At 42.1% G+C, this 27,038-nt stretch overlaps 1 protein-coding gene across 3 annotated transcripts in view; it reads right to left on the bottom strand.

The window, feature by feature from the left end:
- The window catches only part of ARL8A (ADP ribosylation factor like GTPase 8A), a 59,651-nt gene that overhangs the window by 13,282 nt on the left and 19,331 nt on the right, over positions 1-27,038 (bottom strand). For all 3 annotated transcript variants that reach the window (XM_042465187.1, XM_042465188.1, XM_042465191.1), the window contains 2 exons: positions 13,112-13,192; positions 11,287-11,360 (listed from right to left, as the gene is read on the bottom strand). In XM_042465187.1, the coding sequence (XP_042321121.1) occupies positions 11,287-11,360; positions 13,112-13,192 (155 nt within the window). The remainder of the gene's footprint in view (positions 1-11,286; positions 11,361-13,111; positions 13,193-27,038) is intronic.

Below are 27,038 nucleotides of genomic sequence, written 5' to 3'. Positions count from 1 at the left end.
GGCCACACACCTTGTATCTAGCTACTGAAATGCTAGTGCTACGCACACGCACACACACTGTATTTTTTTCTGTAGAAACCTCTTCAATTTATATGCCAGTGTGTTGAATGATTTGTAGATTTATTTTACAGACTTTACCAAGAATCCAAACAAATGATGTTCAAAGTCATGAGGACTAGGAAAAAAAAGAGAAGAAGAGTGCTGTTCCGGTTACTTGATTCTGTTTTAATAGCACATTCAGTATGCAGTGATTCCTCCACATTTGTAGGGGTTAGAGGTGAAGGACCCCCATGAATGTGGGAAAACTGCAAATTAAAAAAAACACTATTATTTTTACCTAAGAGAACCCATCTTTAGGGATCTTCAGATCCTCCAGTGAATCTCTATGGTCAACATCTCCCAGAGGTTGATTGTAGAATCATGTTGGAGGACCTACAAATGCCTAGAGAAGTCTTTTCTCTAAGAATTTCAATTTTTTCCAGCAAAACTTATGGCTGGAGGACCTAGAAATTTCTAGAGAGAACATATTAATCAAAATCACAAATAATCAAATCCACAGAAGTCAAAGCTGCAAATGTGGATGGCCAACTGTAGTTGCAGACCTGGGTTCTTAAATCATCTTTGTTTTTTTTTTTTTGTTTTTTTGTTTGTTTTTTTTTTGTGGGTTTTTCGGGCTATGTGGCCATGTTCCAGAAAAGTTTCTTCCTGACGTTTCGCCAGCATCTGTGGTTGGCCTCTTCAGAGAATGCTTTGCCTGGAAAAAATGGGTGTATCTATATTGTGTGAGCATGGGAATGCAGGAGTGATTTGCATGTGTATTGTTCTGTGCTGATGGCTTGCCTCAGCCTGGGAGGCTAATGCAGACAAGGATTAATGTCTGCTAATTGGTGATCATTATCTGCTGGGAAAGCCCCTGACGCTGAATGGTTTCCCATTTGCATTTGCTGAGTCCTTATTTTGCTGTTCTTCAGGACTGGTAGCCAAATTTTGTTCACTTTAAGGGTTTCTTCTTTCCGTTTGAAATTGTCCAGATGTTTGTGGATTTCAATGGCTTCCCTGTGCATCCTGACATGGTAGTGGTTGGTCTGGTCCACAACTTTAGTGTTTTCAAACAGTATTTTATGCCCAAGATGGTTACTGGCATGTTCTGCTACTGCTGATTTTTCTGGCTGGCCCAGTCTGCAGTGCCTCTTGTGTTCCTTGATTCTGGTTTGCACGCTGCATTTGGTGGTCCCTATGTAGACTTGTCCGCAGCTGCATGGTATGCGGTAAACTCCTGCAGCTATGAGAGGGTCACTCTGGTTCTTGGCTGAGTGAAGCATTTGCTGGATTTTCTTCGTTGGTTTGTAAACCATTTGAAGGTTGTGCTTCCTCGCCACTTTGCCTATTCTGTCTGTGACTCCTTTGATGTATGGTAAAAATACCTTCCCTTTGGGTGGCTGCTTGTCTTCACTCCTCTGGGTTTTTCTGGGCCTGGCAGCCCTTCTGATGTCTGAGCTGGAATAACCATTGGCCTGTAGAGCCCGGTCCAGATGGTTCAGTTCATCTTCCAAGAAGTGGGGTTCACAGATGCGTTTTGCTCGGTCTACCAATGTTTTGATTGTGCTTCTTTTTTGTCCTGGATGATGGTTGGAGTTTTTGTGCAGGTATCGGTCTGTATGTGTGGGTTTTCGGTATATTGTGTGACTCAAACGTAGGTTTGGTTTGCGGATGACTAGGACATCCAAAAATGGCAGTGTTCCTTCTTTTTCTTTTTCCGTAGTGAATTGGATGTTGGGGTGGATGTTGTTCAGATGGTTCAGGAATACAGCCAGGTCTTCCCCAACTAGATTAAGATGACTACCCATAACTGATATCCCGACTATTTTTAACTGCACTGTTTTTAAAAATTGTATTGTTTATAACTGCTTTTAATCAGTTTTTAATATTGTATTTGACATGTGTCACAGAGTTTTATCGTATATATACCGCTTTGATCTGGAAGAAAAGCGGTATATAAATAAAAGCTTTATTATTATTAGTCTGTTGGATGAGTGTCATGGTGTCCATTATGGGGACTTTGGTGAACAGGGAGAGCACATCAAAGCTGATTAAAATGTCTCCAGGTTTTAGTTCCAGGTTCTTGATTTTTGCTATGAAGTGAGCTGAGTCCTTGATGTAGTGGAGAGTCTGCCCTGTATGGGTTTGTAGTTGTGTGGCCAGAAACTTGGCCAAGTCATATGTGGGGGATTCAATAGCACTCACTATGGGTCAGAGTGGAGTGGAGTGGAATGGAATCCTTGTGGATCTTGGGAAGTCCATCGAATCTTGGTGGGAGAGCCTCAGATTTGCACAAACTTTGTCTTGTGATTGACTGTATGTGTGGGTTTTCGGTATACTGTTTTTGATCAGGGTGTTCGTTTTTCTGGTGATTTTGCTGGCTGGGTCTTGTTTCAGATTTTTGTATGTTGTAGGATCCAGGAGTTCCTTGATTTTTTTTTTTTGTTTGTATTGCTCTGTATCCATGATTACTGTGGCGTTGCCTTTGTCCGCTGGGAGAATCATGATTTCTGGATCCGAATTGAGGTCCTTGATGGCTTTTCTTTCCTTTTTGGTTATGTGGCTGGGAGGTAGTTTTGCCTTGCGCAGAATCCTTGCTGTTTTCCCTCTTATCTCTTCTGCTTCCTCCTCTGGGAGATGGTGGAGGGCAGATTCCACCTGGGCAATGATGTCTTCAACAGGGATTCTGGTGATGGTTACTGCAAAGTTGCCTCCTTTTGCCAGGATGGATGTTTCCTCATTTGAGAGTTGCCGCTGTGTGAGACTGATGATGGTCTGTGATGTATCCAATGCGGGTTTCAGCTGTTTTTTATGGCATTTGTTGAATTTTTGTTTTTGTCTTTCGGTGTGATCTGCCATATCTTTTTCCATTTTCCTGTAGGTGAGGCTGTCAGTTTTTGTCCCAGTCTTGGGTGTTCATCTTTTGGCTGATGCTGAGGTGGAGTGGAAGCAGTTCCTTGTCTATGTTGTCCAGTTCTTTGCGAGTGGTGTGTATTCTCTCCCGTAACAGAGCCTGTTCCATCCTGTCGTAGATGCGGTTGGCCAAACACATCTTTGTTGTGTGCCTTCAGGTTGCTTCTGACATGGCAACCCTATCACAGGGTTTTCTGAGGCTGAGTGTGTATGACTCATCCAAGGCCACCCAATAGGTTCCCATGGCCAAGTAGGAAATCAAACCCTGATCTCCAAAGTCCCAACACTCAAACTGCAACACCCTGCTGGCTCTCCCATTATCAGATTCTTAAACTACTGTAGGAGTAGGGCTTTAGGTTCACTGCCTACAACTTTTTAAATATATGCTAACTTGAGTACTTCAGTGAGCCACTCCCCATCGCTATTTAAAAAAAACCCCTCTCATATGTTTTTAGGAAATGCAACAATTCAGCTGTTGGTTTCACAATGGGAATTTTACTAACCAGAGGCAAACTTTCAGCTGTGTTACATTATTCATTAGACAAAATATGCTAGGCTTGCTCACCTAAAAAATGGCAGCAGGCAGCAAATATGCAATGCTGAGTGCGGATTTTCGGTATGATATTCTTTTATGTTATAATATGTATTCATGAGATTTGGAGTACATGAGGAGCATGCAGCAATATGGAAGGTTACAAATTAACACTTCTCCTGATGAAGCAGGATATGCAGTGAAAGAGGTTTTAAATGAGCCCAGCCTATGATGCTTCTAAAGAAATATTTTGTGTGGCATCACAAGCCAAGGTGAGAAGTGGCTAGAATCACAGATGCACAGATACCCATGATTAAGGCATCTACACTTTCAGTCTCCTTCTTGGTATTTTCGCACTCCAGCTGAACTGCAGAGATCCAAGATTCAAAATGGTTGTTGCACTTTAGTCCACAAGATCATTGTGAGCAGAATTTACCCTTTTTGCCCATGTTATTTTGCAAAATACCATATATTGATGCTGTTATGTGCCTTCAAGTCATTTCCGACTTATGGCAATCCTAAGGTGACCCTATCTTAGAATTTTCTTGGCATATTTCTTCAGCCAACCACTCTCTTTCCCCCCTACTCACCCCATAACCCAATGTTGTAACAGCTGGCTAAGGGCTGGAAAGTACCCAATTTTGCATTAACAGTTCTTAGAAATACAGTCTCCCAGTTACCCTGGACTAACTACCTTAGTCTCCCACCAGTGGTTTGGTGGTGTCCACATCAGTGGTGCAGTGAATACATCTTTGTTGTAGTCTGAATTTTAAAGGAGCTATTCAAGCTCCTGAAAGCCAATGTGGCACAGTGGTTTGAATGGTTGGCTTTGAATCTGGAAAGCAGGGTTTGAATCCTTGCCCAGCCATTGAAATCCACTGGGTGATCTTGGGCAAGTCACATTCACTCAACCTCAGAGGAAGGCAATGGCAAACTCCATCGGAACAAATCTTGCCAAGAAAACCTTGGTTGCCTTAGGGTTGCTTTAAATTGGAAATAATCTGAAGAGACAAAACAACAGCAACCCAAATTACTGAACCTATTTTTGGCATAGAGTCTAGCATCTTGTGTTGCTCCTCTAGCATTCAGACTAAATCCTGGAGCAGATTCACCACACCATTGGTATGGGAACCATCAATTCTCAGTGGTACTCATACCCACATAGCAGATTTCTGCCTAATCTAGATTATGCCTCAGCAAACCAGGTCCAGCTCTCCTCCTTAAAGTTCTGTCTCTCAGTTACCAGGATGAGAGAAGGAAACTCAATTATTTCTTACATTAGAAGAAAGGCAGGGTTATGGCCTTCCTGGCACTTGGTTTCTTCTAACTGAGGCATGGTAACAATGAAAATATGGGGCCTAGAGTTAGAAAACAAACTACCTGTAAGCATGAAGTAACTGTAATTCATTTGTCAAACCTTGATACTGAAATACACTTAATAATATAAACCTGAAAACTATCTCAGTAATTAAGATTCCTAAATTATATATTCTTAGGAACAAGAGGTGCTCAACAGGAGAAGATGCTTCTGAAGAATTCAGAACAGAATAAAATCTGTGTAACAAAGTAACTGCTGCTTCAAGCAATACTTAACTAGGTGTATTAGTACCAACATGTCTGTACCAACACAGCTGTTCTGCAAAATTTAGTGTAGAAACCAGCCATGAGCCAGGAATTGTAAACAGTTTGCACTTGGAATGTGTGATCCTAGTTCACTGGGGTGGAATAAAGAAGATTTAAGGCTGGTCTGCACAGGGCCTATGAAGACCGACAAGAGGATAAGAAAGCAAAGAAAAAAACGTAGAATATATTTCTTTTTACACAAATGTATTTTATTATCAATTTGTAGATTGTAAATTGGAATAAAAATTAGATTAAAAAAAGAAAACACTTTCTAGATAGCCTTGTTCCCCCCCTTTTTTTGTGTGTGTGCAAGACTGCTGCTTTTTGTGAAACAAAACCCCCATAGGGCTAATCTTTTGTACAACAGTGCTCCTTTTGTACAAAAAAGGCTGCAGTCTTGTGACAAAAAACATGGCCTTTTTTGTGAAAGACTGCTCTTTTTGGCACAAAATGACCTCAACACGGCTATCTGTGCAACACTGTTTCTATTTGTTTCTTACAAATAAAAGCCCACAATTTTCATGCAAAGAACCCACATGTATTTCTATGAGGGATTATTTCCCAAAATACTATGTGATGCGCAAATAATACGGAAAACCGCAAAATCTTCTTAGAAAGGTTCCTGACAGGACTACCCTTGTGTTGGAAAGTCCATTCTCAGCCTGAAAACAAATAAGGAAGTACACATTTTAGAGTGAAAGAAATCCCCTTTCCCCACTTTTTTCACTTTTTCTACTTTTCCTCTCTCCCTCCACTACTACTAATCATGGGGAAAGGACAAGGTACTGCGCTAAACCACTGGGCATTTATGCCCCATACTAGCTTCTGCATGAACCACTGTTCATAGGCGTACACTGTTCTACTGTCAGCCACCAGAGCTTTTTAAAAACCTAAAGTTTAATTGGGATATTTTCTGACCCCAAAGAGGATTTCCATTATTTGAAGTCTAACACTGCATTAAGGGTCTGAATTTAAGGTACACTTCTTGTTTTCCTGATTCCAATTAAAATTTAAGTGTCCTCCAGAATGGGTCTAATCTTGTTTGTTGTTGTTGTGTGCCTTCAAGTTGTTTCTGATATGGCAACCCTAAGGCAAACCTATTGTGGGGTTTTCTTGGCAATTGTTCAGAGGAGGTTTGCCATTGCCTTTTTGAAGCTGAGAGCATGTGACTTGCTCAAGGTCACTAAGTTAGTTGAATGGCCGAGCCAGGAATCACACCATAGTCTCCAGAGTGACAGTCCAACACTCAAACCACTACGCCTGACAACCCAAGTATGTCTCTCTGGCTTTGCTACATCATAATTTGCAAAAATACTCAAGCATAAGACATATCTTGACCCAATACATTCATTGGCTGAGTCAAAAAATATCCTAATGGCACAAAGCAATACATTTTTTTATATATTTTTGAACTGGCTATTGCTTGTTTTTAAAAAGAAACCTGCTTATTGTAAATAGTTGAAATTTGTTGACACTATTTTCAACATGCAGACAACAATTCTGTGGAATGCCTACATTGTGGTCTAGTTCAGTGTAGCTTCTGCATCAAAACTAGACTCTGGGAGACCCAAAGTGTCATATTCTGATGTACAAATGTAAAAAAGGTGAAAGCCAAGATTCTCAGAAAGTCCACATTCTGTGCCTTAGTTTCAAATTAACTGATTTCCTGCAATACCATGGAGTTATAAATTCTATGGACCCATGCTTACAAAGCTCCTATGTGCAGAATGACTGAGATACAGTGCGATACAAAACAGAATTCCTCTTCTCTCTACCCTTTTGATAGTTCCGACAGTTCCCCATCCCAGCTGCCACCAGCATAAGGGAAAAGGTAAGATATTGCCTTTCCCTCCTCTTCATGAACTGGAAAAATTGTTTAGGCCAGGAGTTTGCATGCTGCAGTTTGTAAGCAATCAACAGAGGTACATTCTGTCTCTAGTCTTATATTAATGAACACAAGAGAACCAAGCCTAGACAACCATGTGTATGCAAGTCAAAGGAATATTGCTGCATAGGTTCAGAAGCAGCCAGGTTCAGCATTCTTCTCTGCTGCTGGCAAGAGATTATATTAGATATATTGAGAAATGGGCCAAGAAAAGCACAGCAGCCATTTTCTCCACATGCCAGAGTGTGGAGGAAAACTTGGGCCATGAGGCAGACAGCAAAAACATGGTAGATGTACAATCAAGAGGCAGAAGAATGAGAGCAGGAGGGTTCAGCTAACATCTATTGCAGCCCTAGTCAAACCAGAAAAAGTACTACAGAATGGATATATCCATTCACTGATGCTACAATTTTATTTTTAACACAGGTATCTACCCAAAATGTGAATGCTTTCAAGTGGGGTACACTGTTGAGTACATCATGTAGGGGGTTAAGGATAAGGGCTTGCAGGATTTGGGCAAGGCAGTAGAGGATAGGGATTCTTGGAGGTGTCTCATCCACAGGGTCACGATGAGTTCGAGTTTACTTAAGGGCAGCTAACAACAAGAAACACTGTTAAGAAGAACCAAAGCATATTGCCACATGATTCAGAGAGCAAAAGGAGAAAAGTCTAGCAAAAGTACATGTTGTTATAAATCCAGGTTTGTTTTTTTTAAAAGGCATGTTTAGGCAGGCCATTTTTTTTTAAACAGCTACATGGTTTCCACTTTGGAACATGTTCTAGGCCCAGATATGAATGTGTTGAACTTGAAAATAGAAATGATCAGTTCTGTTTTTAAGTATGTGTGTCACAACATGTATTTTGACCTTTTGGCTGTGTCTCTACAAGGATTGTTTAGGAAAGAGGTTCTCCAACTGGCCCCTAAACTCCATTCAGGTGGACCAAAGGAAAAAATTAGAAATTGTTAATACAGTAATAACTTTACTTCAGCACAGAGTTTGTTTGTTTTTTCTTCTAATTGGAGACCACAGCTGTTTTGACTAAGGCCAGAATGATCAAAGAGGTGAATATGCTGATGCAGTCTGCTAATTTTTCCCTTTAGAATTTTACCAGTTGAAGGGTTCTTTCGCAAAAGCCTGGCCTAAGACCAACGATTTTCATAGCACAACACTGGTTTTGACCATCACGTTGATAATGGAGGGAAAAATTAAGACTTTGTCTGGTTGTTTTCAACAAGAAGATCAAGCAGCTGCTGCTTTCAATTTTCAGAAAACATCAGAATGGCTGGAAGTTACTTTGTCTATCTATACCAGGTACTGTACCTCAAAAGCAAAACCCAGGGAAACCAAAGGGTCAACAAGGACAAGAGGTCTTTTGGTGAGAGCAGAGGACTCTGCAGCTACCAAAAATTGCTCAGCGCTTTCAGAGTGTGATCTGAATGGATGCCTGAAGAATCTTCCTCCTGCTGCCTTCTATGCCTCTTGGACAATTCTACAAGCAACTCTTTGTGTCAAAATGGCCTGATGCAGAAGTGATGCTTTGTATGTGACCTATAACATTAGTGCAGATAAGAGTGGCATCTAGTGGTTATTAGATGTGCTATAACCTACCCAACTCACTAATATGGGCACTCACACATAGTTCAAATACAGGATGAACTCTGGTATCCACTGGAGGTTCATCACATCATTCTGTAACACACAAAGTAATCTGGCATCAACTTAAAAGTGAAGCCACATCTGTAATGCAGACAAGACATTTCTTACTGATCCCTTACTGTACCAGGACCAAAATAAATCCAATAGTTTAGAAAGATGTTAAAAATAAATCTCATCTTCCAATATCAGATATGTCTTCAATATCCCAAATATATCCATGATTGCATTGAGATTACAATCTAGGTCAGACCATATAACACTGGTGTTAAAATCCCTTCACTGCCTGCCAATCAGTTTCCAAGCGCAATACAAAGTGTTGGTCATTACCTTTAAAGCCCTACATGGCTCGGGCCCGAGTTACTTGAGTTACGCATTCTCAGAACAACTGGGAAGAATTTATTAGAACATACTAAGACCAAGTTAATAACAACTTCCCACAGAACGTACACAGCCATAGCTCCTAAATTATGGAACAACTTGCCGGAGAGACGGATCTCTTCCGGCGGGCCTACCCACCCAATCTTTTATAAAGAACAAATAAAAACTCCCACTTCTGGTCGTAACTGTGTATTTTAGATGATAATTTTAATGCTTGAATTGTATTTTTAAATGATGTTTTATTGTAAACATTTTAGATGTATTATTGTATTATGGTTGTAATCCCACCTCGATCCATTGGGAGAGGCAGGAAATATAAATAAAGTTTATTATTATTTATTATTAACACAGAACTTGCTTGCAGGCCAATATGTGAACAGAAATAGATAGAAAGTTCCCACCAGGAGGGGCCAAGCTCAGTGGCAGAGGAAATGACTCTGTACAAAAGATTTGCGGTTAAATCAGCACATCTCTGGTTAAGGAATTTCGAACAGCATAGAGCTGGAAAGGTTGTCTTCTTGAAATTTCTGGGACGTACTATCAGCCTAACATACTGGGCTAGGTGAATCATCAGGGGACTGAGTAAAGGTAAAATACACGTCTCTTTCTTTATTTCTAGATACAAAATAGAGAGATACAAAATAACTAAGTTTTCAAATAGCAATATCTGTTTTGATTGCTTCACAACATTTCAGAACCTAGCACAGATTCCTCAGTTTACAAAATAATCACACACACACACTCTATTATTATTATTATTATTATTATTATTATTATTAAACTTTATTTCTAAAGCGCTGTAATTATACACAGCGCTGTACAAAGTTGGTAAAATTAAAGAGTATATAAAAGCCTGCCCAAGGCGTACATTCTAAGATAATAGAATGGTACGCCTGGGCAGGCTTTATAATGATGAACAGGGATGAGGAAATCAGAAGCTTGCTATTTGGACTCTAACTTCCATCAATATCAATAAGCAGCATGGCTAATTGTTAGGAATAATGGGAAATGTAGTCCATTAATGTCTGAAGGGCCACAGAATCTCAACTCTTATAAAGCAGGATTTTAGAAACATGAAAGAATCTATTGCCTTTTCTTCTAGCTTGATCACATCTGTTATTAAATAACAAATTACTCTTTTGAGTGGCTTAAGCCTACTTTTATTCTACAAATGAATATAATATCATTGTTATTCTGTTAGGAGCACTAATATACAATTTTATAATGCTTTGTATGCAGCAATTGAACTGATTTAAATTCACTTAGATTACTGCTTTCTCTTAAATTACATTCACATCTAACACTGATCAAACGATAATAGACATATAATAAAGGAAACAGCAGATACTCTGAATGTCTCAAGATGCTAAAAACAGTCACATTCAAGATCATTTCTCCATACCATCTCAGGCATTCATTTGAAGATCACATGGGGCAGTTAGTTAACAATGCTAGAAACTGACTGGGAGCCACACTGGGAATCTGGGAGGCAAAAATGTTCAGACCTCTCACAGCTATGATTATTTTTTTAAGGAGAATAAAATACTTCAGCCTCTAATGAACAGAGGTTCATTCTTTAGGATTCTGAACTGACCAAATTCTGCAAATTACTCTTGAAAACACATCTAGTATAATGCACTGTGGATTACATGCCTATCAACAAGCCAAATTTTCTGTATTAAAGACACAGCTCAACATGGTGGCTAGACAAGTTTTTCTGGGTGTCAGGATATGACCTGCTCCAACAAACAGGAGAAAGGTTGTAAGAGCTCTATCTTCTTCTAAACTGGATGGCTGGATGACATCTTTAGGCACATTGTCTAGAGTGGAAAACTATGACCATCCCCCTGTCCCATGGCAGCTGAGCAGAAGCATGCTATTTATTTTCTCCACTGCCACAGCATCCAAGCTTCAACCAGCAAGAAGGCTGTGTCTCCAATGTTCTCCTTCCAGCTAATAGCAAGGAGTGGCAGAGACATACTGGTATGTTCGGCTTTTGCAAATGGAAAGGGAAGCCATTTCATCTCCACAACTTTCCAACTGAGAGTCAGAGAGAAGGCACAAGAGTCTGTAATAGCTATAGGCATGAACTCAGCAAGCTACAGCACAGAGAGGTAAAACCAACCAGGCTTCCACTCAACTTCATCTCTGTTTTTGTGCAGTTCCAATATTGGGAGGAAGACTCAGGATCATCTCACTTTCTATCAGAGATATAAAAGGGTTTGAAAAGACTAAGAACCCAGGAAGAAATTACTTACACTATGGCACTGACTCCACGGCAGTACCGCTCCCACATGCTACGAAAACGAGGCTGGCCCCCAATGTCCCAGAGCTGTGGAGAGAGAAGAAACAGCAAACAAGAATGCAAATGAGAGGCAGGGGGTGAAAACTCTGTCATTCACATATGGCAATAGCACATACATTTCTATACCGCTTATCAGTGCACTTAAGCACTCTCTAAGCAATTTACAATGTGTAAGTTAATTGGCCCCAATAAGCTGGGTACTCATTTTAGCGACCTCAGAAATATGCAAGCCTGAGTCGAGCTTGAGCCCTTGGCTGGTACTGAACTCGCAACCTTGCAGTTTGTGAGTGGCTGCAGTACAGGCGTTTAACCACTGTGCCACCAGCGCCTAACCTATTGCCTACCCTACACTTTCTCATACCTCTGCTTCAGGCACCTCACCTACTCTCATTTCACAGCCTATATACCCTGTAGCTATGGAAACAACCTGAAGGGATATTAAGTTTTCATCGCATGAAAACATTCTCATAGTCACTGAAGTGTGGTACACACCGCCTGCAAAAGGTGGGCTGGAGTTGCCACTCATTGCTGCACAGCATTACTGCAACAACCAAATGTTGAAGTGCTGCTGCGCAGCAAAAAAGTAGCGCACAGAAGCTGCTCCAATTTGCTGCACCGCCACAAGCGCCATAGGACAGCGCAGTTACATCACAGCTGCAGCACACCATTTGGACGCGGAGCAGCCGTGACATCACTGACACATGCGACATGTGGGCAGGGCCACACAATCATGGTGCCCTCACACACGTACTAGGGTTAGGGACCATGCAGTTGCCGCGTGGCCCCTAACCCTAAAATCGGTGCCAGCACAACGCAAAAGGGAGGTCTGTACCACGCCATACTCTTCATGAAATTTATGCATTAAATTGTTGTAATCAATTATACTCTACTTGTTATTGTAAAAAAAAATAAACAAACAAGGAAGGGAACCAATACCTACATTAACTGAGTGCTTTGTGACATTTTTCCATACATGGAACTGAAGAATTCTAAGATATAGTTTGTCTATTGACATACTTGGAAACACTGACATATCAAATGGACTCCACTGTCACCTCTCTATTTAATGTACATTTTCAAAGAAACCAGATTAATCATCCACACAAAGTACAGTATACTGGGGTATCTGGATATGATGATCAGACAATCATTCAGAAAGTCCCACCCATAGTGAAACTAGAAAATATCCCTGACCAACCTTTCATTTTATTTTATTTTATTTTTTGTTATTTATAAGGAATCATTTATAAATGGCTTTTTGACTGAAGCACTGTAAAATAATTTAGAAAAAGCTCTAGAAAGAACACAAAATTAGCTGATCACATCATATAAAAACAGAGAATTAGCAAAAGATCATAGCAACAATAGACTGAACTCAAGTGAAGGGAGGGAGAATTTTAACAAAATAAGTCCAGGAAATTCACCCTGACTGCCCTCAGCTGAAGCTGAACTGTACAACTCTGGTAACCTTGAAAGAAAGAAGGAAGGAAGGAAAGAAAGGAAGGAAGGAAGGAAGGAAGGAAGGAAGGAAGGAAGACGACCCTATAAACACATCCAACAATTTCAGCACATTAATTCATTAAAAAGCTAGAATACTGGAGACCTAGACACCTAAAAGCCACAACAACATTACAAAGGGAAGAAACAGATTGTGTGTACAAAGCAGATGCTTATTCAACTCCATTAATCTGCTCAAATTTCATAAAACTCATCTTCAAATCTATGTTGTCAATCTAGCAGCTTTGCTTAGTGGGAGGGAAAAAAACTTGGCCTCTCACCTTTATGGTGACATTCCCCTTGGTGATTTTCCTCATATTAAAGCCCACCGTTGGAATCATATCTTCATTGAACTGCCCCGACTAGAACAAAATAAGAATAGGTCTGTTAGTCATTGATCTTAAGAATTATCTGACAGTCTTGGTAGTTTCTGTCTAACATGTATCATCTCTGAAGTCAAATCTACTTGAGAATAAGGAAAGGTATGTTGAAAATCTGAGTGCCAACAGGTATTAATTCCTGAATGAATAGAAAAAGCTATTGGAGCATCCCTGCAAAGCATTATGACTTCCAAGGAATCAAGCAATCTGAATAATGTGACTGATAGCTGTGCTACAAAATAAATAATGAGAATGATGATGGAACTAGTGCCAAAGTCCCAGAAACAATTTTAGCTCTTTACTGAAAGAGATTTTCTAGAACAGAGTGTACAAATGACCCTATAATGTAGCTGGACTACAACTTCCACTTCTCCTAGCTAGCATAGTCAACATGAGGGATAATGGAAGCTGAAGTACAACAACACGTTAAGGGCTGTATGTTGCATATCTCTATTCTAGACAAAAAGAGCAACTCTGTTCAGAAAACATGGGAAATAAAAACCTTCAACCTACTATTTGTAATTTCAAAAAGAAGCAGACGTATGTGAATATATTTAAGTACAGCAGTATGCAAGAATAACTAGAAACCTGAGGGAAATAACAAATACTAAGATTAGTAACAACGAGTAATTAGTAGCACTAAAGATACAAGCTCAGATAATTTTTTTAATTGTCTGTGACATTCTCCATGTGGGGTGAGCCACAAAGGGAAAGCCAATGTCTGTACTGCAAAAGACCGGTATTATTTCAGACTTCCCCTACATAAAATATGTGATAACCTTTAAAGAGATGCTCAGTTAACCTTTAGAGATATACAGTACCTCAGCATTCCTGGGCATTACTTCTTCAAAAGAAAATTTGGTAGTCGAGACAGGAATGACATGGATAGAACAAGGATAGCTTCTTGCACCACAAAGAGCAGTTCAACGTGTTTCAGCAAATTTTTTGCAGGTGTGAAATGAAACAGCCATGTCAGGGAAACCTTGCCTAAACAAACAAACATTTTGAATCTTCCAGAAACTACTTGAACATTTCTTCCAAAATGCATCCAATGAGTTTTCCTTTTACTAGCCTCCACATTTCTTATGATTTTCATTTTTGTGGCTAAATGTACCATATATGTTAAGAACATGTCTGGGGGCCAAAATTACAAATGTTGATATGACCTGTGGATATGTCGAAGGTAAAGACTAGGTGCATTTAACAAAGGATCTAAAGGATGAAGCAAAGGGAAATAATGCCAAAGAACTTACAAAATTCCAGCATGTATAACTGCTTGTGCTCACACTAAAGGCTAGAGGTGGGGCAGGAGGTCTGTGGTTCCAAGACAGATTACACTCCCCCCTTTCACCAGGGGATTGTTCCTTTTTCAAATAAGGATCATAGAATCATAGAATCGTAGAGTTGGAAGAGACCACAAGGGCCATCCAGTCCAACCCCCTGCCATGCAGGAAATCTCAATCAAAGCATACTCGACAGATGGCCATCCAGCCTCTGCTTAAGGACCACCAAAGAAGGAGTGTGTTCCACTGTCGAACAGCACTTACTGTCAGGACGTTCCTCCTAATGTTGAGGTGGAATCTCTTTTCCTGGAGCTTGCATCCATTGTTCTGAGTCCTAGTCTCTGGAGCAGCAGAAAACAAGCTTGCTCCCTCCTGAATATGACATCCCTTCAAATATTTAAACAGGGCTATCATATCACCTCTTAACTGGGCTAAACATCCCCAGTTCCCTAAGTCGTTCCTCATAGGACATGGTTTCTAGACCCTTCACCATTTTAGTCCCCCTCCTTTGGACATGCTCCAGTTTCTCAATGTCCTTTTCGAATTTTGGTGCCCAGTACTGGACACAATATTCCAGGTGGGGCCTGACCAAAGCAGAATACAGTGGCACTATTACTTCTCTTGATCTAGACACTATACTTTTATTGATGCAGCCTAAAATTGCATTGGCCTTGTTAGCTGCTGCATCACACAGTTGACTCATGTTCAATTTGTGGTCTACTAGGGACTCCCAGATCCCTTTCACAAGTAGTCTCGTTCAGCCAGGTGTCCCCTATCCTATATCTGTGCATTTTATTTTTCCACCCTAAGTGCAGTACCTTACATTGCTCCGTGTTGAATTTCATTTTGTTAGCTTTGGCCCAGCTTTCTAGTCTATTCAAGTCATTTTGAATTTTGATCTTGTCCTCTGGAGTATTAGCTATTCCTCCTAATTTGGTGTCATCTGCAAATTTGATAAGTATGCCCCCAATTCTGTCATCCAAATCATTGATAAAGATGTTGAATAACACTGGCCCCAGGACAGAGCCCTGTGGGACCCCAGTGGTCACTTCTCTCCAGGATGAAAAAAGTTAGAGTATAGTACTTACGTTGACCCATGGATAAATTGACTCAGTTATTTGGGGTCAATTTTTCGAGACTTATGCATGAGTATATACAGTATCCTTTTTTAATATGCTGAGGGTAGCTGGTGAGGCAGGCTTATCTGTTTTCTTCTTTTCCCTTTGTTTTATTCAGTAAAGGATTCTGGATGCAGTTGCTGCTTACCTTGCCTGCTGTAGGCAGGCACATAGTAGCACATACGGCTACTGTAGGATCATCTAGAGCAGAATTACTACAGACACACTGCTGCAATCCGACACTGAAAATCTGTGGTTATTCAGCCCTCTTTCAGCATGCTCCCAATGCTGCTGCTGCTACCAGCTAGACAGATAACTATGAAGAAAGAGGGCTAGGGCATAAATCATCTTGTTTGTCAGAGGTTTTGTTAACTGAGATATGTCTGTATTTCCTACATTTCTGAAGACCTTAGCTTTCAGCAGAGTTCAGCACACTATTTTCTTTTGATGATTTACAATGTTAAATTACCTGCATTCAAAAACTTCTCTGGCTTTTCATCCAGACTGCAAAAGTTTTATGAGCCTGAAAGTCTCTGGTTAAAATCTAGCTGTCAGCCATGAATTTATTTAACTCTCAGGTTAGGAAAACTGAGTGCTTTAGCCATCAGCTTTTCAAGGTACAGTGGGGCCTCCGCATACGCGGCCTTTTTATAAGCGGCTTTGAGCATACGCGCTCAAGCCGCTGGGCACGCGCGGGGCGGGAGGGGCAGTGCGTCCCATTCAGTTGAATGGGTGCACGTGCCCGTTGTGCTGCGCGCGCCCGTTTCACCCCGCACACCTCCGCGCCACCATGCATGAGCCCCATTGTTTACAATGGGGCTCGAGCATAGGCGGAAATCGCCATACGCGGCGGGATCCGGAACGGATCCCCCGCGTATGGCGAGGTTCCACTGTATATCACATCAGCAAATCTTCCAAGTTCCCAGACTACAGTACTCACAAAAGTTTTGTGCTTTCCTTCTCAGTGTTCCACTTTAAAAGCCATATCCTGATATTTATCGGAGAGAAAATAATCAATCACTCTAAAGCAACATGCTTTGATATATCAACCAGTGCAATCTATACCTGGGATTTAAACATATCATGCAACTCATTTCCCACTGTTAAGATTTAACTGGTACAATGGCCACAAGTATCATCTACTCTTCTAGTCCAACTATACAGAAAACTATTCTGGAACTAATGATAGGTGACATACAGGTTTTGACACTAGTGAAACAAAAATTTAAGGAACTGCTCAAAATTTAGAGTTCTAATTCTCTAAATTCTGGAATGTTCTCAAAGAAATGGGAGTGCCACTACATTTAATTGTCCTGAAGTATAACTTATACTCAGGATAAAAGGCTACCCTCAGAACAAAATACAGAGAAACAGAATGGTTCCCAATCGGCAAAGGGTTCAGGCAAGGCTGCATTCTATCATCCTATTTATTCAACCTGTATGCAGAAAATATCATACACAGAGCAGGCTTAGACTCAGAAGTAAGGAGAGCATTAAGAAACTTAGAAACACAGATGACACAATATGACTAGCAGAAACCAACAAAGACCTGCAGCAATTACTCAAGAAGGTCAAGGAGGAAAGTGCCCAGGTAGGCTTAATGGTGAACATCAAGAAAACAAAAATAATGGCCACAGAAAATCTACCAGAATTCATCCTAGATAATGATAAAATTTTAAGAGTCTAAGACCGTGATGGCGAACCTATGCCACGCGTGCCAGAAGTGGCACTCCGGGCCGTTTTGCCGGGAACGGGGACTGAGGGAAGGAGAAACAGTTCCTCCTTCTCCCTGCCATTTTTGGACCCCCCGCTGTCTCTCGGAGACAGTGGGAAGGCAGAAAATGGCGCTGGAGAGAAGGAGCAAGAGGCGCGTGCGTCTGGCTCCTCCTCCCAGCCTTTTCCCGGCCTTCAGAGACCTTTCCCAGCCTCCAACTGTCTCCAGAAAGACAGCTGGGGGCAGGGAAAGGCGCCTGAGGAGGAGCAGTGGCGGCGTGCCGCGTCCTGGGCTCCATCAGGCGCCCTTCCTCCCGCAGACCTCTCTCCCGAGAGAGAGATCTGGGGCAGGAAAGGCCGTGGGAGAGCCCAGAACAGTGGCATGCCATGTCCTGGGCTCCGTCGCGGCCGTTCTAGCCCCAGACCTCCCTCTGAGGAAAGAGCTCTGGGGAAGGAACGGCCATGGGGGAACTCAAGATGGCGGCCTGCCGGCTCCTGGGCTCTCTCTCGGCCCTTCCTTCCTCAGAGCTCCCTTCAGAGAGAGAACTCTGGGGAAGGAACGGCCGTGGGGGAGCTGAAGACGGTGGCCTGCCGGCTCTTGGGCTCTCTCTCGGCCCTTCCTTCCTCAGAGCTCCCTTCGGAGAGAGAGCTCTGGGGAAGGAACAGCCGTGGGGAGCCCAGGACGGCGGCCTGCTGGCTCCTGGGTTCTCTCTCGGCCCTTCCTTCCTCAGAGCTCCCTTCAGAGAGAGCGCTCTGGGGAAGGAACAGCCGTGGGGGAGCTCAAGACGGCGGCCTGCCAGCTCTGGGCTCTCTCTTGGTCCTTCCTTCCTCAGAGCTCCCTTCAGAGAGAGAGCTCTGGGGAAGGAACGGCTGTGGGGGAGCCCAGGACGGCGGCATGACAAGACCTTCCCTTCAGTGAGCGGGCCCCCTGGAGCCTGTTCGGCCGAAGGAAGGGGCCGAAGGGAAGGGCCTGGGACGTGTGCTCAAGCCCTTCCCCTCGGCCAAACGGGCCCCTTGGATCCCGTTCGGCCGAAGGAAGGGACCGAGGAGAGGGCGAGCGTACGCCTCCTCCTCCCCACAGGGCTTCGTTAGACCTGAGGTGACCTGCGGAGGACACCTCAGGACTTCCGAAGCCCTGAGGAGAGGAGCAGGGGCCGCGCGCTTGTTGCTCCTGCCCCTCATGGGCCCTTACTGGTCCCTAGCTGTCTCTGAGAGACAGCTGGGGGCCAAGGAAGGGCAGGAGGAGCAGGCGCGCGCCTGTCACCCCCTCTCCCAATACCCCCCCCCACTTCTAGCTGTCTCTCAGACAGCTGGAGGTTGGGAAAGGGCGTAGGGAAAGCCCTGCCCCCGGAGGGTGGAAGCCCCGCCCCCAACACACAGCTCTGTCCCTGGAAGGTGGAAGCTCCACCCCCGGCACGGCGAACCGAAAAGGTTCGCCATCACTGGTCTAAGAGTTCCCATTTGTTGTTATTATTGTGTGCCTTCAAGTTGTTTCTGACTAATGGTGTTCCTCTCGCATGGTTTCTTGGGAAAATTTGTTCAGAGAAGGTTTGCCTTCCCCCGAGACTGAGAGCATGTGACTTGCTCAAGGTAACCCAATAGGTTTCATGGCCAAGCTGGAAATTGAGCTCTAGTCTCCAGAGCCGTAGTCTAGCACTCAAACCACTACGCCACACTGGATCTCATTACTTTGAATCAAATACTGATCAGAACACTGACTACAGTCAAGAAATTAGAAGAAGACTAGGATTGGGAAGGACAGTGATGAAAGAGCTGGACAAGATCCTAAACTGTAAAGATGTAACTCTGAACACCAAAGTGAGGATTGTCCAAACATTTCCCATCACCATGTACAGATGTGAGAGCTGGACAATGACAGAAAGAAAATAAACTCATTTGAGATGTGATGCTAGAGAAGAGCGCTGAGGATACCATGGATGGCCAAGAAGACAAACATGGATTCTGCAACAAATCAAGCCTGAACACTCTCTGGAAGCCATGGTGACTAAACTGAGGATGCTGTATTTTGGCCACATCATAAGAAGGCATGAATCACTGGAAAAAGATAATAACACTAGGGCAAGAGAAAGAGAGGAAGACTGCATGCCAGATGGTTAGACTCAATCAAAGAGGCCCCAGGCCTGAGCCTGCAGGATCTAAACATAGTAGTGGAGGACAGGGAGTCCTGAAGATATCTCATCCATCAGGTGACCATGACTTGAGGTTGAATTGAGGGCAGTTAACAACAACAATTCTCTACAGCTGAAGAAAAGAATGATCTCATATATGCCACTACTATTCTTATAAACTTAGATGGTAATCTCTTGTAAAGAGGAAGAGAGAACCCTGAGTACCTAGAACAGGGAAGGACAATGCAGTTTCGGGGATGCATGGATTTTGCCTCCCCCCCCCACAAAAAAAAATCTGACAGTGACAAGAAATAAAATCTCTGGATTTGAAGGAGGGGTATTTTCATGTTAGTGCAGGGAAGCCCTTGTTATTGTTGTGCACTTTCAAGTCATTTCCGACTTATGGCAACATCGGCTTTCTTGGCAAGATTTTTTCAGAGGAGGTTTACCATTGCCTTCTCCTGAGGCTGAGAGCATGTGACCTCCTCAAGGTCACTCAGTGGGCTTTATGGCTGAGCAGGGAATTGAGCCCTGGTCTCCAAAGTTGTAATCCAACACTTAAACCGCTATGCCACACTGTCTCTCTATTTTAAAGGGTACGTGTGAGGGGGGGGGAGAGAAACCCCTGAAGGCCACATTTTGTAATTTTTGTCTCACAGGGAAGAACAAGACTAGACTCTATAAGCAAACAATAGTCCAAAATCCAAAACTGAAGAACTAATCCTGTGATGAGAGACTTTATAATTTCCACTGTGGAGTCCTGGTGCCAATGGCCGGTTACAAACTGGCACTTGGGACGTCCGCAGGACGTCCCATTTTAAAAAAGGGGCGTCTCTTCTAGACGCCCCTGGGTCTAATATGGACTCTGTCTGTACAATATGGCGCCGGCCGTTCCACACGGCCGGCGCCATCTTTACGTATCGGATGCTGTGCGTCCGAACGTGTCGCGGCGCCTGTGACATCGCGAATGCGCCCCTGGTGCCTCACGACGTCACAGAGGCGCAGCAGAAAGAAGCTCCATTTTGGAGCTTCTTTTTTGCTCCGTAAGGGAGCCGCGCGGTGTGGCTGCGACGGCTCCCTTACGGAGCAAACAGCGGCGGCGGCAGACCGCCTCAAAGCGGCGGTCTATAACCCGCCAATACGTGCATTTTAGGTCTATTATTATTATTGTTATTATTATTATGCTTTATTTATACAGCGCTGAAGATTTACGCATGCTATTTCCGGGGGGAAATGTTTCTCACTGTCATGAGAAGCAAGAAGCTTTGGAGAGCCCGTGTGTTTGATTGGTACAGCACAATTCAGTAGTTCAAAGTGGTACACAGGATATAAACCATGGCTCGAACCCTACTGGTAATCGCTCATCTACAGTAAACTCCACGACTCAACCACTGAATTGTAAGTCAACACTTATGCCAGTTCCACTGGTTTAATGAACCTACTCTAGTTGAGACTATTAAAAGGATTCAAGCAAACATAAGCATAACACCAAACTATAAAATCACACAAACAGTAATAATAATAACAACTGAAAATGTGAGCCATTAATTTAGTTTTTTCATAGGCACTAGTTACTAGGGAACTACCACAAATCTACCCTAGACTAGGGAAAGAAATGTTTCACTGTGTTCCAGGTGTGGCCCAAGCCCCAGACAGTTTCCACAAGGAGTCATTTCTAAGCTGGGAAATAATACTGCCTAGTCACAACTCCCAATTTCCTATATTTGACATATAGATGATACCTAAAGTGAATAATGCCCAACAGATCTTTAAGAAATAGAACAAAACATGTTGTGCTGGGAACATACTAGGGGAGCTCACTAATCTTGTAGCCCTCTGAATCATCATCACCAGCACATGACTGAAGATGCAATTGTACCAAGTGAGGTCATAGTGAGAGAAGCTTTTTTGTACTACTCAGTGAACTGTCCATGCTGTATTACAGTTGTGTTACACCTGAAAAAATCTGCAGTCCAAAGTGCATAGGGCAATAACAGCTCAGTTCAGCTCTGCCAAGTTTAACTTAAAGCCAATACATTATACTGGCCACCATTATATCTATGACAGATATGAATAAATAATATATGATTTACTGGAAATCAGTAAGTTCTGTTTCAGGACAAACTACAAACACATCTGCTGAATACAAAATGGTTTAAACCTTTACATTGTTTGCATAGTGTTTCATGCAGACCCTAGCACACACATTCAATTCTCAGAATGCTTCCTATGTTTCTCTATAATACTGGGCAAATGTGTTTGTGTCATAAAAATATATAATGACCACTATTGTTTTTGCTTTTCTAAGAATAGATTATTATTATTAGTAGTAGTAGTAGTAGTAGTAGTAGTATTACTGTATATTTATTTGTACCCGCTCTTTTCCCAGAACTGGGACTCAGAGCGGCTTCACAATATTAAAAGAACAAAAAATTATAAGCCTAGAAAAGAGGTGAATTAAAAAGGAATTAAATTATTACAATGTTAAAATAGACAGCTATTAAAAGAATAAAATACATTTTAAAAAGATAAAACTGTACAAAATATTTTAAAATAAAACAACATACCAAGTCGGTCCTTTACAAACATTCTTTTCAAAAAGCCTGCCAGAGGAAGGCCAACAAAGGGGGGAGGGCAGCACAGAGGTGGGGATCATATGGCATTACAATGTTGTTGTTGCTGTTGTTGTTGCTGTGTGCCTAAGTCATTCCCAACTTATGGCAACCTTAATGTGCTGTGTGCCTAAGTCATTCCCAACTTATGGCAACCTTAATGTGAACCTATCGTGCGGTTTTCTTGGCAAGTTTCTTAGGTAGTTTGCCAGTGCCTTCCTCTGGGACAAGAGCGTGATGTTACAGAACTATGGCCTGTTACACACTGCCAAAATAAAGCTGCTTCGGGTCTCTTTGGAGGTATGCTATTTAAATGATGCATGGGTCCTAAGAATCCGGAAGCTGCACCAAAGCTGCACTCCAGTGCTTAGGAATGGAGTGTGGCTTTGGTGCGACCTCTGGACTCTTAGGACCCATGCATCATTTAAATAGCATATCTCCAAAGAGACCCAAAGCAGCTTTATTTTGGCAGTCTGTAACAGGCCTATAATTCCCATCAGCTGTAACCAGCAAAACCAGGGATGAAGAATACTGGGAGCTGCAACCCAACTATGTCTGGATGCCAAGTCCCTACATACAATTCCCATCCCTGGTTTATTGTTGTTTCTGAAACTCAGCCAAGGGTTTTGATTCCAGCTCACATACTAGGCAGCACAACTCCTGGATCAAAATATTGTAACCTACCTAATACTTATGCAGAGCAGATACACAGTTCAAATTGAAATGGTGGCTATATTTTAGACAGCAGCAACTCTGTTCTGATTAAAGCAAAGTATACAGAACCAGTGTCACAGACAAATAAGGATTAATCTGAGGCATTTTTCTTTACAAGGTAATGCATACTACCCAATAGAGATGTTTTCATTCTAAACACATGTCCTCATAATTTGCCATCCCATGGGATAAATGAGATCAGGGCAATCTTGTTGGACTGATTCACCACAGTCTGCTGAGTCATACTCCGTTTAAGCTCACCACTCTAATAACAAGTATTTGTAAAAACCAGGAAAAAGCAAATGGTATGAAAAAGCATTGCACAATACATACAAATCAACTGAAGGGGAGAAACAGAATTATGCTGAACAAAGATGACGTGACATTTGAGACTTGCCAGTCTACCTCAACAAATCCACCATACTGTCATAACCTTTAAAAACACTTTGCACTAAATCACAGTGCTTGGAAGGTCTGCAGAGACCACACATTACTGCAAAGAGAACTAAATGTACAGTGGGCCCTCCAGATCTGCAAATTCCACCAACTGTGGATCACTCATCCCATATTATTAAATGGAGTCAATGTGAACATGGACACACTGAAGTTCTGTGTTCATACCATTTAATAATATGGAACTTGGATTTTTTCATATCCACATGGAGTCCTAGAACCAAACTCCCATAGATACCGGAGGCCCCCTGTAATTTTAGGAATAATTTTTTTCAAAGACAACTCACACACAGGTCTTGTGAACAAAGATGCACCTGAATGTGTAATGAACATCTAGTACAGCGATGCCAAAACTTTTAGGGACCAAGTGCCCAAACTAAAAAGTCTACCCAGTGCTGGGGGATGGACTTCTGCCCTCTAGGGGCAGGACTTGCAGGGCAGGACTTCCCTCTACCCTCCTGGGCCTTCAGCTGCCTCTCCAGGAGGGTGAGGTTCCCGGCCTTTAGTTGCCTCCAGAAAGGCTACTGGAGGCCGAGGAAGGTCAGAAAGGCGCCTCTTCCCCCCCACACCGTCCTTGGCCTCCAGATTCCTCTGGAAAGGCAACCAGAGGCCAGGGAGGGTTGAAAAGGAGCAGGAACAAGCGCACACCTCTTCCTCCTCCTCTCCCACTGTGTGCGGAAATGGAGTCATATGCCATCTCTGGCACACGTGTCATAGGTTTGCCATCACAGATCTAGTATATGTTGAGCATCACTAATCTGAAATAAAATAAAAAAAAAACTCCAAAAACATGTTTTGTCGCCAACTGCCTGCTTCCTCCTTTGAGACAATGGTTGTGATGGTCCTGCTCATTCATGACTCAAATTCTCAATCTCTCTCCAGCCTGGCCTTTCATACACAACACAAGTTGCAAATGCAAGGCTGGAAAGAGATATGAGGACCTGTGAAATGGCATGAGGCATGGATTCACGGCAAGTACTACACTTGAATTCCCGCCATTTCATAGATCTTCGGTCTCTCTCCAGCCTCACAAATAGACTACACTTGTCCCTCTCCGTTAGCAGACTTGCTGTTTGCGGTTTTGATCCTTTGCAGACAGCAAGCCAGGAGGGACAAAAAGGTACGTACAACCCAGGAGCGAGCACAGCACCACTCACAGGAATACACAGCTATTATAATCAATGGGGACTTCAATATTTGTGTTTTTTCCTGATTCATGGGGGTTGTCTGGAACTGAACCCCACAAATTGGGAGGGATGAATATATGTATTCTGGTAGCTGTGTTGCATATTTTGTACTATGTATTTGCAAATATAAAATCTGAAAAAATCTGATATATGAAATCCTTTGGGTCACAAGCATTTTGGATAAGGGACACTCAACCTGTATTTAGAATTAGAAGCATTCCCAGGTGTAGGAGCTTCCCTGTATCATCCTTACACAATTATAGTGTCTCTCCAGTGCAGAAGATTCTGGTAAGAATTCTCTGTGAGCATACGTTTCTGTCATAAAGCTACTGGGCTCAAGTGTCCATGGGGCAAAGAAATTACAATAAAATTACTTAAAATTTAAAGAGTAGAGATGTCATATAAGTTCTAAAACAGGAGTGGGCAATACGAACTCGCATGTGCCCCCCAGCTCATTCTTGCAGCTCCTGAAACCATTCATGATTTTAAAAAGGAGGTTTTCTACCCTCAAAAGCTTCCAAGATCTTTTGTCTCCCACCTCACTATTTTACAAAATAAATAAAAATAAAATAAAACTGATTTTCTGTCTGGTTTCTGTATGGGAGGGACTTTCCCAAGGAAAGAAAACTGGCTCTTGGAGCTTGCCCACCTTGCTATCCAACAACCAGATCTACATTAAGTTCTACAACCCAAACGCCTGGAAAAATGGGCCTGTCACATAGGTTGGTTAGTTCAGTTAGCAGGAAAAAAAGACAAGAGGCACATATATCTGAAAAACCCTCTTGACTGAAATGCCTTCAGAATGCAAGTTCTTCTAAGATACAGTCAACAGAATATTTGACTCAGACTTATTAGCAGTCTGTTTTCTGAAGAATGCCCATTGTGTTTCAGTCAAAGATCTTTCCTGCAAATATATTCTTCAGATTTGTTTCTAATATCAAAATAAAACATGAAAATGCATGTCCTCAAGGAAAACCCCTGACATACAGTACACTCCACCATTATACAAAAAAGAAATTAATAGCCAAATAGGGACCTCTCTATTCCCTTTGGTCCTCTGCATCAGAGGTTCTCAAACTTTTTCCCTCTGGACCCACATTCACATCTACATGCACATGTTGGGGGTCTCTCTCACTTGACATAGTACAGCAATAAAAATATTTTGTTTTTTAGTGTTTGCAATTTTATCCACACATTTGTGTATACTCCTATTTTAACATTTTATAAGAAAATACCATTGTTCAATTTAAAATTCAAATGGATTCAATAAATTCAATGCACTGATGGATTCAATAATGTTCGTACTTGATGTGAGGCATGTGCCTTTGGAAAGAGCAAAAGGAAAGGAAAGGGGTAACTCTGAGCCTTCCAAAGATAGAAACCCCATCAGTTGTGGGAATTTGCTTTGGAAAGAGGAAAAGGAAAGAATTTTAACATTCTCCATAAATCTACTCTGTCTTGCAATGGATCTACCACATTTTTTAAACGTTTGCCCATTAAGACAAACAAATTTCTGAAAGTTATGCCCAAGCCAAGTGTTTACAGCTATACAGCTTGCTCTCTCCTTGTGTGTGTGTGCGTGCACATGTGTGAGAGAGACGGTCCATTTAAAATATGACATTGGATGAAACTGGATAAAAGCGTAAGGCATAAATGTTTAGAAGTGGATAAAAGGCCACATTTTGAGGCCAGGACCTTAAACTGAATTCAAAATACCATCTGTACTGTTTTCTCCCCTTAACCACATGAGGAAAGTACAAAAAAAGCAAATAAATTGCTCCAGAATGTGTTTGGCACACTAAGACTGTGTAGTGATATAAGTAAAATGATAATGCCTACAAACCTATATAAAGTGTCCCCACAAGCAAACACATCCTGCCTTCTATGCACTTAGAAGAACCAAGCCTTTCAGGAAACCTCATAACTTACAGCTCCTCTCTTTTACAAATTAGGGAATGGGCTGTGTACTGTATAAGGAAAGTATGTACTCCAGTGATGAAATACACTCTCTTCCTTCTTATCTCTCTGCTGCTTTAGCAGCAAAGCCCTGAAGTCTAAACTCTGCTCACATAAACCAAACCACTCCAGGGAGCTTCAAACCAACAAACATTTTTTTTCCTACAGTTACTTAATATTTACAAAATCCTCTCACTACTATAAGGCAATTTCCTACATAAAATAAATATTTTATTCATATTGTTGGTGTAAAGTTTGTAAAATATTGGAGGGAGAGGAAATGATCTAACCTAAGCTATACTCCCCCTCCAAAGCCCCCAATGAGCAGCTATATTGTAGTCACACGACCTCAATAAGAAAAGCTAATTTGATTTGATCAGGGAAGACATGGCCATGAGTTTACAGGACCTGAATAGGGCTGCTGAGGATAGGGTGACTTTGAAGTCTCTCATTCAAGGGGTCACTAACAATTTAACATTCACGAAATGTTGTGCGAACTCACCCATCTAAAGTAACACAAGATTACAGGTTAGGTCTCCCTTATCTGAAATGCTACAAAACCTGAAACTGTTGGAGCTACAATGTAAGTAGTATAGTATGTACATCTGTGAAATTGGAGAGGAACATGAGGCTGGACTATAGACATGAATTAATGACCTGGAG

Source organism: Sceloporus undulatus, chromosome 4 (genome assembly GCF_019175285.1).
Source record: "Sceloporus undulatus isolate JIND9_A2432 ecotype Alabama chromosome 4, SceUnd_v1.1, whole genome shotgun sequence".
NCBI classification, from domain to species: domain Eukaryota; kingdom Metazoa; phylum Chordata; class Lepidosauria; order Squamata; family Phrynosomatidae; genus Sceloporus; species Sceloporus undulatus.
The sequence above is the reverse complement of the archived record's forward strand: the minus strand, read 5'-3'. Positions and strand labels throughout refer to the sequence as shown.